At 63.0% G+C, this 15,186-nt stretch overlaps 1 protein-coding gene across 3 annotated transcripts in view; it reads left to right on the top strand.

The window, feature by feature from the left end:
• The window catches only part of ANO1 (anoctamin 1), a 78,615-nt gene that overhangs the window by 11,345 nt on the left and 52,084 nt on the right, over nucleotides 1–15,186 (top strand). For all 3 annotated transcript variants that reach the window (XM_044260012.1, XM_044260011.1, XM_044260010.1), the window contains 4 exons: nucleotides 8,438–8,536; nucleotides 9,284–9,435; nucleotides 10,754–10,808; nucleotides 13,673–13,724. In XM_044260012.1, the coding sequence (XP_044115947.1) occupies nucleotides 8,438–8,536; nucleotides 9,284–9,435; nucleotides 10,754–10,808; nucleotides 13,673–13,724 (358 nt within the window). The remainder of the gene's footprint in view (nucleotides 1–8,437; nucleotides 8,537–9,283; nucleotides 9,436–10,753; nucleotides 10,809–13,672; nucleotides 13,725–15,186) is intronic.

Raw genomic sequence — 15,186 nt, 5'->3', positions numbered from 1 at the left:
GGGGCTTAAAGCAACCCAGATGCGGTCTCGCACAGGTTTGGAGACTGGAAGTCCCAATTCCAGATCTCAGCGGGGCTGGGCTCACTCTGAAGGTTTCCAGGCTGCATCCTTCCTGCTTCTCTCCGCTTCTGGGGGGCTCCAGGCGCCTCTCCACGCTCTGTTTCTGTCCCTATGCGGCCGCCTTCTGTATGTCCTTCTGCATCTCCCTTCTTCCTGCAAGGACACCAGACGTTGGACTTAGGGCCTGCTCTCCTCCCACATGACCTTGTCTTAATTTGGTTACACCTGCCAAGTCCCGTGTCCAAATAAGGTCCAAATAAGGTCTCGTTCTGAGGTTCTGGGGTGAGGACACGGATGTCTCTTTTGGGGGACCCCTTCACCCCACCACAGCAGCTGAGAGTCCCCCAGAGTGGCTGGTTCCCTCAGGAGTGGGGTGACTCACGCAGGCACCCCTGGAGGCACCCATAGGGGTCCAGGTGGTGACTCGTGGTTGGGGCACATCAGCACAGGTGGTCTGGAGGGTGGGGTCCAGCCTCGGGCAGGCTGCCCTGCTGCGGGGCCCAGATGTGTCCCGTACACCACAGGGGTCCTGTCCAAGTGCAGGCTCCGACTCAGCAGGCCTGGGCTGGGCCCGAGCTGTGTTCCTAACTGGCTGGCAGGGTGTGTGGTGGCTGCTGAGCCCAGACCATCCTTGGAGGGGTGAGGAAGGTGCAGGTCTCTTCCCCCATGAGCCAGCAGAGGCACCTGCAGAGACGGGCCCACCAGTGTCCACGCAAGCCTTGATCTGCCGTTTGGTACCCCGGAGGTAGCCCCACATGGACACTAGGCCAAGAGCCCAGCAAGCCAGGGAGACCCACTGTCACTCATAACCCCAGGGTACAGGACAGAGGTTGAGCCTATGCCCGTGGGTCCCCCATCCTCCCTCCCTGGTCCCCTCCCCAGGCCCTGTGGGCTCAGAGGAACCCAGTTTGAAAACTGCTTCCCAGACTCCCTGAAGAGAGACCTTGGGGTGTTCAGACAGGCTTCGGTGCCTCCATCCAGGGGGTGGCCCCGAATGTCCGTCTCACGCACGAGGGTCCGAGGGAGGTCCCGTGTCAGAGACCCCGGGACAGCATGACCGGGAGTGGCAGGAAGGGAGAGGAGTGTCTCTGCTTCCGTCCCTCCTTCTGTCCCACAGCCGTGGGGTCAGCGGCCGGGCTTCCCGTCAGAAGGAGGAGAGCTCGCTTGCTTGCAACTGAAACCCATCAGCATTCTCCAAGTCTGGCCTCAAAGCCCGCTGGACATTATTTATGTCCGTGGGTCACTGCCGAGAAGGCCACACACCAGAATCCCGGCTGTGCCCCGAGGTTGAACTTGACCCCGGCTCTGGCAGAACTGTTGAGGTTCCGGACGCGGGAACCCTGCGGTCTTCTTTGCTTTCATGCTGCCGCTCGGGGCTCAGCCCTGCACGCAGGCTCCCGGCATCCCTGCCCTGTGGCTGGCGTGGGCCTCGGGCAGTGAGAGTTTCCCATCCTCCTTAGTGTGGAGGCTGCTTTTCCAACGCCGAGGAGGAGCAGTTGTTTCCAGAACGAGCTTTGGGGCGCGAACGGGGCCGTGAGGCCAGCCTCCGAGCCCCCGTGTGCTTCAGACCCTCTAGGCCACTTCCTGGTGGGACGGCCTGGGTGCAAGTGGCTCCCCTTCTCTGGACCTCAGCTTCCCCAGCTGTGAAATGGACGTGATGGTACTTCTGTCCTCCGGAAGTGCTGGGAGAATCCGGGGGGACGTGAATACAACCTCCTCTGTAGCTCTCCGGCATAGGCTGCTGTCCCCAGCTTCCGGCCAGCTGGACGGGATTCAGAAGGCAAATCTGGGCAGGGCAGGGTCCCCTGGGGCGTGGAGACCCTTCATCGCCACGTAGAAGCCAGGTGACCGCGGCCGGTGGTGGGAGGGGTTGCCATGGGCACGGAGAGGGCGGATCCAGGCTTCCTGCCGTCTCCAGCAGGTGTCCCAGGCAGGAGTCCGAGGCGGCTCTGGGGTCTGGCCAACTGTGACGACGCGCATGGCCCTGAGCATTGCAGGGGCTGGGGGCAGACCCTCGTCAGCGCCCCGGGGCCTGGTGGGTGCAGGTCCTGAACTTGAGAAGCCTGAGGTCCAATCCTGGCGTCTCCACGTGTGAAAACAAAGGATGGCAGATGGCCCCGGGGGACTCACGGGTTTGGGAGCAAACCCCCGCCCCCTGCTGTGTGGGCTCCCCCTGTCCCCGCCGTGAGAAGGCAGTGGCAGCCCAGGAACGAGACCCCCTGCACAAGTGGCAGGAACGGGCCCGGGCTCTGAGCGACGGAGCACACAGACCAGGGCGGCGGGGCCCTGCAGGGGTGGTCCCGTCTCATGCCCTTCGCCCTGAAGCATGGGGCACAAGCCAGCCCCAGACCCTGCCCCTGCGCTGAGCCCCTCCCCCATGGGCCTTCCGCACAGTGGGGTGTCAGGGACCCTAGTCTAGTCCTCTAGGTGTGATTTCTCCATTCATAATTTCACCATGTCACATTCCTTTCCTTGGCCTTAAAGGTTTTACATACCGCGCATGTTCTGTGGAGGCTTTTGCGTATCTTGCCCAGCTTCCCTTGGGCTTGCCTTGGCTTTGCGGACGCACACTTTTAAAGGGAATTCTGGACATTCTTTTCAAAACTGCGTCTTTAAAGCATCCCCGAGACCATCACACGGCTCCCCTCGGGTGCCGGGGTCTGGGGGTAAAAGCTTCGGCCCCGGGCTGCAGCTCTGACGTCCTCTTATGTCCCCAGGCCTGTGGTGTGCCCAAGTAGGCTCTTTCCGGCTCATCGAGAACTCTGCCAGCTGGCTGTTAACCCTTTGGTGGCTTGACAGAGTGAACCCCAGAGGTCACAGAGGTCGACAGATGCTCCAGCAGCAGCTGGGGCCAGATTTGTTCCCTTCCGGGGGCCCCCGGGGCAAGCCTCCCCAGCGTCCGCGGCCCCCTCCCTCTAAGGGGCAGAGGAGGACCTTCAAACACCGTTCGTTGGGTTTTTAATGTTCCTTACAGTGCTTTTTTATTTCTGGAAGTTCTGTTTGGTCTTTTTCCAAAGTGGCTGTGTCATTTTCTTAGTGGCTTCCTGTCCTTGGCAGAACCTTTCTGTCCTGACTTTTCTTTCTTAAGAACGGTCTGTGATCCCAGTAATCCGCTCAGAGTCCCCCGGTGCAGGGGGCCCCTTGTGCAGGCGGCCCCTTGTGCAGGCTCCCCTCCCAGTGGACCTGCCCTGCCCGGGGGTCTGAGGCCCGGGCGGAAGCCCTTGTCTGGAGAGGCTTGGGGCTTCGTCGGTCACACGTCCAAGGGCATTAGAGCCAGAACCACCTTGAAGCAAGGTCATGGGCTGTGGTTCCCAGATATGCTGGGGCTGAGGAGTTTGGAGCCCAGGACCCTGCACACAGGGGATAGAAGTCCCCTCCCCCCACTCGTCCAGCTCTGCTCGGCACTAGCGACCCAGGGTGGGGAGGCCTTTCGGGGGGGATCCGGCTCCCCAGGGGCAGGCCTGGGGCTGCCCTGGAATGACTCCACCTTGGTCGCTGTTCTGAACGCAGCAGCACCCGGCCCTTCCCTCTGCTGCCCCGATCCTTATTTTCTTCCACTCTCTGTCCTGCGCGCTGTACTGTTTCCCACGGAGGGCGGGTGAGTCCTCCACGGGCTTGTCGCAGAAGCAGGACTGTGAGTGACTGTTTTCGGGTGACTTCCCTGTCGTGTCTTCCTTCAGCACGCTGGGCTTGGGCCGGACCCGTGCCGGGGCGGGGGGCGCAGATGCCCCTGCCCGGTCCTTGCACAGCTTCTCTGCCGCCCGCAAGGGCAGCGTCGGCTGGTCCCACGCGCGCCTGAGCCTCGACCCCGACGCATTGCCCCGATGATGCAACGAGGCCCCGTCAAGCCCACGCACAATGGGACAGTCCCTGAGTGACTGAAGCCGCTCCTCCCGGGTGGCGTGGGCAGGGTCCGCAGAAGCTGGGACGTGACGTGGGCCACCTCTCCACGCCGACACAGGCCAGGTGCCGGGAACACGGGCCCCCTCCCCCAGGGCAGCCCCGACATCCCGAGGCCAGGGTCCGGAGGGGGCTCTGGGCCCTCCTGCTCACGACTCCCACCAGGGGTGGCAGGGTCCCTGTCGGAAGCTGAGGACATCGAGGCCCAGCGGCCGTCAGGGATCAGGGCTCAAGCCCCTCCTGGGCTTCCCCTTCCAGAAGGAGCTCAGGCAGGGTCTCTGCACCCCTGCTGGCCCATGGCACTGTGCCCGTGGCTCGGGCACACACACCGGGCCCAGCTGCGGAGACTCCCCTGGCGGCAGTGGCAACCGGGGTCCCCTAGTTCCCTCTGTCTACCCTATGAGGTGCCCAGGGCAGGAAGCGGCCTTTGGGTCCGCAGGGCAGGAAGAGGAGACGGTGCTGCCAGGAGCTCTCCGGGGAGCCGAGGGTTAGCAGAACCGGCCCACGGAGGGTCCTCCCTGATGCAAACCTCCCAGCGATCCCCAGCCCACGCCTCAGCCACCACGGGGGTGGGGGGCATGGCCAGATGGCGGAAATACTTGGTCCAGCCCGCCAGCTTGGAACGTCCAGGCCCACAGGTGGCCGTGGGGATGTGGGGGGAGCCCCAGGGGTGCTCAACCACCACCAATCCCCTGTGGGGCGGTTATGTTGGCTTCGTTTGTGCCTTTCTTCTTGCTTCTGAAAGGAAAATGCCAGAAACAGTTTTGGTCAGGTCACAGGGTCTGTGAGCTGGACTCAGAATGGAAGCTTGAACCCACTCCGTTTGCGCCGGGAGAGCTCCCGGCCTGGTGGGCATGTCCGTTGGGCGCCCGGGGGCCCTGCCCCTGCGTCAAGCTGGCCTGGCGCTCCCGGGCCGCACCCCGGCAGGTCTGCGGTCTCCCAGGTAATTCCACATCACTGGCCTGGCTGGGGCAAGGGGGACCCGGCCATCTTGTGCTTTCTTCCCGCTGGGACCTGGTGGCGGTCAGGCCTGGCACCACATTTGAGAACATCCCGTATGTGCTTTTCCCGAACTGGTCCCACGACCCCTTTCCCAAATCCCGCCAGATGTTTCCTGGAGAGACTTCGTTGCTCACGTCTACAGAGGAGCGCGTTTTCCCAGGCAGGCCGGCCGCAGGCACCAGCTCCGTGACCACCGGCGAGAGAACTCTCCATGGGACTGGGAAGAATATATTTTGGGTCTGTGTGTGGGTGAGCAGTGCCCAGAAATAGACCCGGGTCTGGAAGGGGAAAGACAGGCTCAGCTGTGTGCAGGCTCCCGACAGTCATTTCTCCCTGCTCCGGGCGCCCCATGAGATTGGCCCCACGTGCAGGAGCCACCTGGGCCGGGGGGCGCTGCTGCCTCTCAGGTCCTGTTGTCCTCCGGGTCTTCCCTGAGCTGGGGAGGCGGCCTCGAGCTTGTTGGACAAGGGTGAATGGGCACGTAAGCCAGTGTGGCCTCGGCTGCCCGGTGGCCACGGAGAGATGGTCCAGAGCAGAAGCAGTAACCACTCCCTGTACGGACCCTTCCTGCCAGCTGGGGGGCCGGGCTGGAATGCTAAGAACCCCGGGCCGCCTCCGACTGTGAAGCAAGCCTTATGCTGCAGAGATTCGCAGACGAGGACATGGGCTCAGAGAGGTCACGCCGCTTGCCAGGGGCACACAGGGATGGAGGCAGACGCCAACTCAGGCCCCCGATCTCAAGGGCTTATTTGGTGCCTGCTGGACTGGCCCCCCCGAAGACAGCAGGAGGATCTGGGCTGCCCCCTCCCCTGGCCCCTGGGGCTGGGTCCTCCAGCTCTCGCTGGCATGGTCTGTTCACAAGCCTGTGCACTGTGTGCCCCGCCCTGGGCCATGCCAGGACTCCAGGCCCTTCCCAGGCTGCCCCGCACCGGCCCACCTCTGAGCGCTCGCCCCTCGGGTCTCCGCACTCAGCGCCCTGGTCCTGGCTCGTTCCTTGGAGGCAGCTCCAGGCCCCAGCTCCCGGGCCCGTGCTTCCTAGAAGTGCCTCTCACCATGTAGACAGGCTCCCTGCACAAAGGCCCGTGGGGCTCTCGGCGGCATATTCGGGGCGAGCACGTTCCGCGGGAAGCCCTGTCTACCTGGCACCTGCAGACATGACCTTATTTGGAAGAAGCGTCCTTGCAGGTTAAGTCAAGGATCTCTGGGCTGAGGGGGGCTCTCGGTGCACTGACAGTGTCCTTAGCAGAGAAAGCAGAGAGAGAGATTGGAAACAGACCCACGGGAGAGGCCACGTGGTAGCAGAGGTGGCCAGAGGGGTGTGGCCACAGACCAGGACACTCGGAGCCCCCAGCAGCTGGAAGAGCCTCCAGAGGGAACGTGACCCCAAGGACACCTCGGTTTAGGACTTCCGGCTCCAGAGCCATGAAGGAATGAGTCTGCATTGTCTTACGCCCAGTGGTCGCTTGTTAGAGCTGAACTAGGACACGGAACCAGGACACTCGTCCGATGAGCCGGCGGAGTGTGTCTCGGCATCCTCGCTCCAGAACGAGGACAGCGGTAGGGCCCATCCCATAGGCTCGTGGTGAGGACCGCCTGAGCAAACATGCAGCAGGGCACGGAGGGGGACCGATGCGTCACGAGCGCCCGTGGGTCTTGCCCCCTCACCACCGCGGTTCCCGTGTGTGGCTTTCGTCCAGGTGAGGGGCACGCGCACCATGTGGACAGACACGTGTGGGGCACACACATGTGCTGCTGCAGGCAGTGGGGCTGGGGAGCGGAGGCCCTGGGGAGCGGAGGCCCTGAGCAGGACTGGGCCCAGGACAGGACGGCTCCCCTGGGCCCCAGCGGTGGTCCCCTTCCCCAGGTGGGGTGCCGCGGGGGTCCGTCTGTCGCTCTGTCTGTGGGCCTGACCCAGGGCGTTCTGCCCGCTGCCCAGCTGCCCGCCGTCTCCTGGGCGGCTGCGAGCTTCGGTGTCCCGGGCTGATGGGTGAACGTGGTCGGCCCACAAGGAAGTTTTTCTTAAAATTCATCCTCAACTGACTTTGGCTCCATTGCTTTCCCCACCCCCAAAACCTGCAGTGAACCCATGGACCATCCCCATTCCCGGACCAGTGACGTGACTTGGGGTCTGGAAGCCAGAGGCAGCCCTGAGTCAGCCGACCCCAGTGCCCGGGGCTGGGCCCGCGCTGGCGACACCCTCCCTCCCGCAGCTTGATTCCCTTCCCCCGGGACTCCCGGCCAGTCCCTTACACCTCAGGATGCTGGAAGGGAGAGCCGGGGGGGGGGCCTCCGTCTGGGGCAGCCTGGGCTCTAAGCCGTGGGGTCCCCTCGAGGAGTCTGCTGGACCGCGAGCCCCTCTGCCATGGACGGCTCTGGCTCAGGGACAAGCCCTGTTTCTTCGCTTTTTGTTGTGTTGGCACTAACGCCACGGGGCACCCTGTTATCTTGGGCTGCTTAGAAAGTCTGCTGAAGCCACGTGCCTCGTATCCCCGCCCTGCTGCTGTGGGCGCCTCCAGACAGTCTCCCCTAAACACGAAATTTGGGGAATGGGGGACAGAGAAGAATGGAGGGTCACCGGGGGCTCGTGCCTGTGGCCCACGAGCGGGGCCGGCGTTGCTCTGGAGCGCGGTCCCCACCCCCGCCAGAACCACGCGCTGCGGGCCCCGCGCTGCCCTGACCTTGTGCGGGAAAAATCAAGCACGGTCACGGCTCCCGCGGCAGGTCACCACGCGGTGACCGGATGGGCCCGTGCATTGTGGAAACGTTACCCGGATGAGGTTGCAAACACAGCGACCGGGCCTCAGAGCCGACTCCCGTTATTTTGTTGGGGAGGGCACGCGTGAGGCGACACAGCAGCTCCCGGGCGGGTTTCATGGGGCGGGAGGCCCAGGTCCATCCGCGTCGCAGCACATGGCCGCGTTCCATCCTTTTGTGCAGCTGGGGGGTACCCCTTGCTGCACACACAGCTTTCCCGTTCTCCTGTCTATCCAGACCTGCGGGCCCGGGGAGAGTGGGGGCGACTCCTCCAAGCTCCCAGCAGTTCCGGGGATGGGGGGGTTCCCGGCTTGAACAGGCCCACCCTCGAGCCCCTGCCCTGGGCTGCCCAGGGACCCCAGGGGATGGCTGGGTGCCTGACCCCACAGAGGGAAGGTGTCCAGAGGGGGTCACCTTCACTTCCTCAGCCCTGCCTGGGGACAGGCGGCACCGAGTGCACCCACTGGGGACAAGGGCCTGAGCTCTCGGTTGTGAAAGGTCCTCTTTCGTGGCCTCCTCAAAGGTCCTCGGGAGTTTTGGACCCTGGGACCCCCTCCGGGCCCTGCTGGCCTCTCACCACGCACAAGGGGGAGATTCTGGGAGCAGATCGAGGCGGTGCCCGGGGGTGTGACTGAGGGGCCGCTGACCTGTCACCCCGGCTCCTGCCGATGGTCTCCAACCCGGAGCTGTACACGCTCACGGAGGCTTTCTCTCCCCCCAGACCAAGATTCACGGGGTCGGATTCGTAAAGATCCACGCGCCCTGGAACGTGCTGTGCAGGGAGGCCGAGTTCCTGAAGCTGAAGATGCCCACAAAGAAGGTGGGTGCTGGGGCGCGGCCCCCCAGGTCCGCTGGTACCCGCGAGAACCTCGGTGGCGGGAAACCGAGCGACCTTCGGTGCCACCCAGGGGGCAGGCAGTGGGCGCCCACATCCTGATTTCCGAGCCTGGGGCGGGGGGTGTTCGGAGACCCCAGACCACACGCACTGAGAGCGGATGCGGGAGGGATGTGAGCAGACACAGATGCGCTGAGCCTTCCCGCTCGGTGTTTCCTCCCCGTGGTGTCGTGGCCGACCCACCAGCCCCCTCTAATCACGCTGCCCGGCCTGCGGGGACTTTCTTTTTCATCTCTGAACACTTCGGGCTGAGGCACGTCCGACACCGGGCTCCTGAGCTCAGCGAGGCGGCCGTGTTCTCTTTCCTGTGCAGAAAGGAAAGCGGGGGGTGGGGGCAAAGCTGTTCTCGGGGGTCCGTCAGCCCCTGGCCCCCAAATCCACTGAGACCCTGTAGGCTACCTCTTTTGAGACAAAGCAGAGACCAGAGGTAGGTTTCCTGGGACGTGTTGTGATTGTACTTTGTGGGGACAGTCTTCAGAGTCAGAGCTTGGAGGGTTTATCTGGAAACCGGGCGCATTGGGGGCTACTCTGCCTCCCTGAGTTCTCTTCCCAGGACGTGCCATCTCGGTGGAGTGGGAGGGGGGTGGACAGTCCTGTGACCGTCTGAGAATAGATTCCAAGGGTCACGGCCCGGCCGATGACGCGGACGCCCCCTCCCAATCCGGTCTGCAGCTCTACCACATTAATGAGCCCCGGGGCCTCCTGAAGAAGATCAGCTCCGTGCTCCAGAAAATCACGGACCCCATCCAGCCCAAGGTGGCCGAGCACAGACCCCAGACCACAAAGAGACTCTCCTACCCCTTCTCTCGGGAGAAGCAGCACCTGTAAGTGGGAATCTCCCCCCTCCCCCATCCCACCCGTCTTGCCCCTTCCTGGAGGGCCCTGCTGTGTGGACCCCACCGTGTGGTACATGACAAGGGAGATGCAGGTTGTAGGACAGTCCCCTGAGGCCAGAGAAGCTCTCCGTCCTCCCCAAGCAGTGGGGTTTCCGCCCCTGAAGCACTTTTTCTGAACAGTTTATAGGTCTTGAGTACAGAAGAGATTCAAGGATGTTTTCCAAGATCGCTGTTAACTAAGGAGTGGATGGGTGACGAGTCCTGTCCTCCTGTCGGGGGACATTCAGGAAAACACACGGGCTCAAGGGAGGGCGTGTATGCGGCTTGTCTCAAAGCCCCAAAGCAGGGACCTGGGCATCCTTCCGCCCCCCTGCGGCCCCATCCCTCTGGGGTCCGTGTTCCTGTGAGAGGGTCTGGCTAACCAGGCCTCCCAAAGGGGCCAAGCTCTGGGAGGCATGGACAAAGGCAGCCACAGCTGGAGGCTGGAGGCTCAGGGGACGTGCTGCCAGCAGGGTTGCCTGGCAGGGCTGCACCTGTTCTGGAACCTTCCATCCTACCCTGCTCCCGAGGGGCAGTGGGGCATCGCCCTCTGGGTCTGTGGGGCCTTGCTGCTCAGAGCTGGAGTGTGGGCAGTGGTGGGAACAGAGAGAACTTGGGCTCTAGGACCCACAGGGACGTGGATGACAAGCGGGGGCAGGGGGGGGCTCTCCAGGATGCCACTGGTCTCACGGGATGCGGAGAGCTGTTTCTCAGCTCAGAGCTGGGGCTTCGGCTCTGGCAAATGTGTGAGTCACGGGGAGGGGCCAAGTGCTGGCCTCCGCGGTTATTTCTCCTACCTCCTGATCGTCCTTGGGATCCCCGCCCCCCGCCACCCCGGCTGTACCCTGAGTGCCTGGGGCAGTGGGCGACCTCTCCCAGAGGCTCCCCTCTGCACTCAGGCAACCTTACAAAATATGTGGGGGCCGAGACCTCAGGACTGACCCTGTTTGTGGAGTTCTGGGAGGTCGTCTTCAGGATCGGCAGCATCTCGTGGTGGGACGGCACAGTCCGACCATAGGCAGCGTTGACACAGAGACTGAGGGCATCGTCAGATCCTTGGGGGGAGCTGTGGGTATCCAGGCCTCCCAGAGGGGCCTGGGGGAGTGACACGGACTGTTCCAGAGGCCCAGCGTCAGGGCTTCCCTGGCACACCTGCCTAGGGTCATGGTCACAGCTCACGGGGACCGTGTGCTTTCCCAGGGCCTTGGAAACCCGGAGAGCCGACTCCCGTGAACTGTGTGTCTCTTTCTTCTCACTATTTCAACAGATTTGACCTGTCTGACAAGGATTCCTTTTTCGACAGCAAAACCCGGAGCACAATAGTAAGTACAGCCTGTGGGACTCGCTGGCTCCCCAGCAAGGCGGCCCCTGGGAGAAGCGGGTGATAATTTCATTTCAGCAAAGCTCCTCCAGGTGGAAGCCGGCTCTAATTGCCTGTGACAGCGATAATTAGAATAATAAAGCAGAGGGGGGCGGCTGGGGGGTGGGGGGAGCAGGGGAAGCCCCACCCTTCCTCCCCCAGGTGGAGCCACAGGAAAGGGCAGGGGGACTCCAGACCCCTCAGCACCTGTCCCCGGCCTTCCTGCGTGGGGCCCTTAGCAGAGCTGGTGGGGTCCCGGCTGCAGATTCTCCGCACAGGGGCGGACCTGGCAGGAGGGGCGGAGGCAGATGGAGGCAGATTTCCGGGGCTGGGCCAGAGGAGAGAATGAAGTTTGAAATCAGACCAGGCCGCCCTGCCCTCTTTAAGGTATTGGTTTAATGTTTATCCATCGGCCGCCAACTTGTCCACCAGCCAAGCTGGGCCATGCACAGCTCAGGACCAGGCTTTTCTGCTGTTGCTGCCGCCGCCCCCACCAAAAGCCCAGCCTGGGGGGCAGAGGTGCAGGGCAGCCACTTGACCTTGAGCAGATAACTGCCCCTCACGGCCACATCCCCAGGCCAGCAGGTGGCCAGAGGAGGCTCGGGTTGCTTTGGTGAGTGGGGCTCGGGCCGCTGCCAGGAAGACAGATCCGGGTCCCATCTGCTGCCCTCTGTCCCCTCCCATCCTCGTGACCTGGGGAGGCACCGAGCCTGCATCAGAATGGTTCTGGCTTCCCGCTCAGAGCGCCACGGTGCCCCTCCGTGTGGGGTGGCCTGGGCCACAGTGCAGTGGTTTACGTGACGCGTGTTACTAATTAATCTTAGCAATTAAAGCTCATCGTAGTAAATAAGAAGGAACTTGTTGATGGGAAGACATCAGCCAGCTGGAGCGTCTCGGGGCCGACAGGTGTCCCGGTGGGGAGGGAAACAGCTCCCCTGGAGACCCACCCCTTGGGAGAAGCAGCCACTTTGACTTTTGTTGCATCTTTAGGCAATAGAGGATTGGAGGAATGACCGGCTGCGGAAACCGAGTCACGTGTGTGTTTCAACATGATTGTTGAAGTCACATGACCTGCGGCTGTGCAAATTTGTGAATTTGCTCTTGCTCTTGGGGGGAGGGGGTGCGGAATAGGTGGATGGAAAGCTCCAGACCCCGTTTCACGGGGAGTCCGCTATGAAACAGAGCTCCGTCCGTGATCCCAAAGTGCAGAAAGTGGTTCTGTCAGTGACTGGTCACTGAAGGGTCTGGTTTACTCTGGGGGGCTCGGGGGCTCTCCCAGAGACCTCGAAGGCTGGTTTGTAAACCGGCCGAGGCTCCAGAGAAACTGACAGTTCGAAACTTTGTCCTTGGGTAGTCAGGCCCCGTGGCCTTGGAGACCCGACAGTATTGGGCGCTGGGGCAAGGTCATTCTAGGCAAAGGTATGGAGACCAACGGCCCTCCCTGCCTCCTTCCCCGTGCTCCTGGCATCGGGGTCACCCAGCACGCAAGTGGGTAGGCATCAGGATCAGTAGGAAGGGTTGATCGTGCTGGTCTTGGGACACAGACCTTCAGCCTGCAGATGCCAGGGAGCCATAGACGGTTGCAGAGCGAGGTTGAGGATGTGGTCAGATCTGTTCGAGCAAGATGAGGGCCAGTGGCCAGCTGTGGGAGGGGAGGTGGAGGCAGGTGCAGGCTTAGAGGTGGTCATGAATGAGGCCCTGACCCAATGAATGGGAGGCAGTAATTCCAGGAGAGTCAGCGAGGTCAGGATGGGGCCCCCAGTTAGATGCGGGGGACCAGGGATATGGCCCGAGTGGGTCACTAATGCAGTCAGTGGCAGTGATTGGTGGGAGGAAGCAGGAGGCAGTGGGCGCCTTTATGGCAGGAGGGAGGGAGTGCTCGGGAACAAGAGCAGGGGGGAAGGCAGAGCAGGGGGTGGCCACGGCCCTGCAGCCTCGTAGATCTCGGGGACCAAGTGCTTCTCGCAGAAGGACATCGAGGGGGGAGGCCCTGGTTCTCGGGAGAGGGTTTGGAGAGGGAGCAGAGCGCTGGGAGGCCAGATTGTGGGGCCAGAGCCGAGATGGATGGAGATGCAGGAGGGAGGGACAGGGCCGGGGGCCGCTGGCAGCCGGTGGGGGAGCTGAGGGCTTGGAGGGAAGAGTGCCGCTCTCACTGAGGGACCGTCACGGTCACCCCGTTTTGCAGGTAGGGAAACTAAGGCACGGGATGGTGAGGTAGTTTGCCCGAGACCACACACCTGCGCGTGGTGACGCCAGGGCCAGAGGCAGGCAGACTCCTGAGCTGGGGCTCTCGAGGCCACCAAGTGAGATGTCTTGTTAGTCAAGGAGGCACGGGGCTGGGGTGCCGTGGGACCTTGCAGGGGGCTTCTGCCGCCTCCCGAAGCAGGGCGGGATGGGCTCCCAGAACCTGCCCCCACCTCGGGTTTCTGAGCATCAAGGGCTACACCCGGGAGGGGTCCTATGAGTCCGGTGCCCGTAGCTTGGAATCCCACCTGCCTTCCCAGCCGGAAAGGAGAGCAGCCCGTCCCATGGGGTGCCAGGGACAACTCTCAACCCCGAAAAGCAGGATGCCGTCGGTGCCTCACAGAGGGAAGGAAGGGAGAGACCGGCGTCCTCCTGTCCCGGCAGCTCCTCCCTCAGCACGGCACACCCTCGGCGCTGGGGACACGCGTCCGTAGGAAGGCCTGCCTTCTGTCCTCAGAGGAGAGCGGGCGGCTGTCGCAGGTCATGCGCGAGCACGTCCCTTTCCGGCCGTCGTGGGACAGTTTCCGCGTGCCACGGCTGCCTCGAGTAACCATCTGCCCCTCCTTCTTGTCTCCCCAACAGGTCTATGAGATCCTGAAGAGAACGACGTGTACCAAGGCCAAGTACAGCATGGGTGAGGACATTGCTGGGGCCTGAGCTCAGCGCCCCTCCCAGCCCTAATCTCGCCTCCCATCATCAACGTGGGAGGCGGGCAGCTGGTCTGGGGGTTTTTAGATGGTTTTGATTTAAGCCCGGGTAGCTGCGTCAGACGGGAGGGCTGCTCCAGGCCCGCGGGGCCGTGGTACGGGGCGTCCTTCTCTCTGGCTTGTGGCGCTCGTGGGGGTGTCTGAGCCTCTCCCTGCAGGGGTGGTAAATCTGGCTGCTGGAAGCTGTAGGGGTGACCAAGGCGCCGTCACCCTCTTTGACCCTTAGAGTCCAGGGGCACGTCGCTGGGGTTCTGGCGGGGGTGGTGGTGGCCCAAAGCAGTACCCGCACCGGACGTGCTCCCAGCTTGGAGGGCAAGGCTCCCCACTGGGGACCGTCACAGCTCCACACCGGGCCTTGCTGGAAGGCCCGTCCTCGACACACAGCCCGAATCCAGAACCTGGCACAGATCCATCTGGCCAGGCACCTTCTGGATCACACCCCAAGCCACGGGTGCAGAACTTCCCTGCCCAAAGTGCATCCCATTGACCCCACTCCCGCCCCAGCAGGGGTCCCTCGCCTCCGCCGGCCACTATGGGCTCAGGTCGCCAAAACCAAACACTTCAGAGCAAAGGAAAGCCTTTGCCAGGGTTCCTCCTTCGTAAGCTCGTGCACGCCCGCTCAGAGCTGTGCGTCACGCACGCCCTCCGGGGCCACGGGGCCGCGCTGGTGGGCAGGGGTCTGTGAGTCCAGGAGAGACTCCCTGCGCACTTGGCTTCCTGCAGAGGGGAGAATGCCTGCCGGGACGTAAGCGGGGAGAGCAGTGTGGGGGTGCACTGGGGGCCGGGCCCAGGACACAGGGAGGAGATGACGGACTCAGGGTCAGGTGGGCTGCAAGTGTCCTAGCCAGTGTGGCCGATGGCCAGTCACAGGGACTCTTTCAGACCTACAGTCTCTGAGCCTGTGTCCTAGGTCAGTGAGAATGGGGGGCTCCCATCCAGGGGTCAGGAGGAGCCTGAGGAAAGTGTCCGCTGTAGGCCCAGCCCACCTTAGGAGCAGCGAGAGTGTCCAGAGTGGCCCTGGTCACCTGGGGTGGGAGGAAGTGTGGCTTCTGTCCTAGACCTAAGTCCTGTAGGTCTCTGTAGGGTCCCCTCCAGAGCATGGTTGCACCAAAGGTTTGCTAAGAGCCCAGGGTCTGGGAACTTCCCAGCTAGAGTTGATCCCTGCTCTGGGTCATCTCCAGGGGCACGCATCTGGAGTGCTCCCCACCGTTCTCTGGTGGACCTGCTAACAGGGCCGATAGATCGGGGTCCTCGTCGGCACCCCCATTCCACCTCGCTGCCTCTTCTGAAAGCCCTACTCACCTCCAGATTCACTCATTCAACTTGCAGAAAGTACTGATGGGTTCTGTCCCCTCAGGGGACTTACGTTCTGGGGAAGGAAACAGATAA

This window comes from Neovison vison, chromosome 7, assembly GCF_020171115.1.
Source record: "Neovison vison isolate M4711 chromosome 7, ASM_NN_V1, whole genome shotgun sequence".
Classification (NCBI taxonomy): Eukaryota; Metazoa; Chordata; class Mammalia; order Carnivora; family Mustelidae; genus Neogale; species Neogale vison.
The sequence above is the reverse complement of the archived record's forward strand: the minus strand, read 5'-3'. Positions and strand labels throughout refer to the sequence as shown.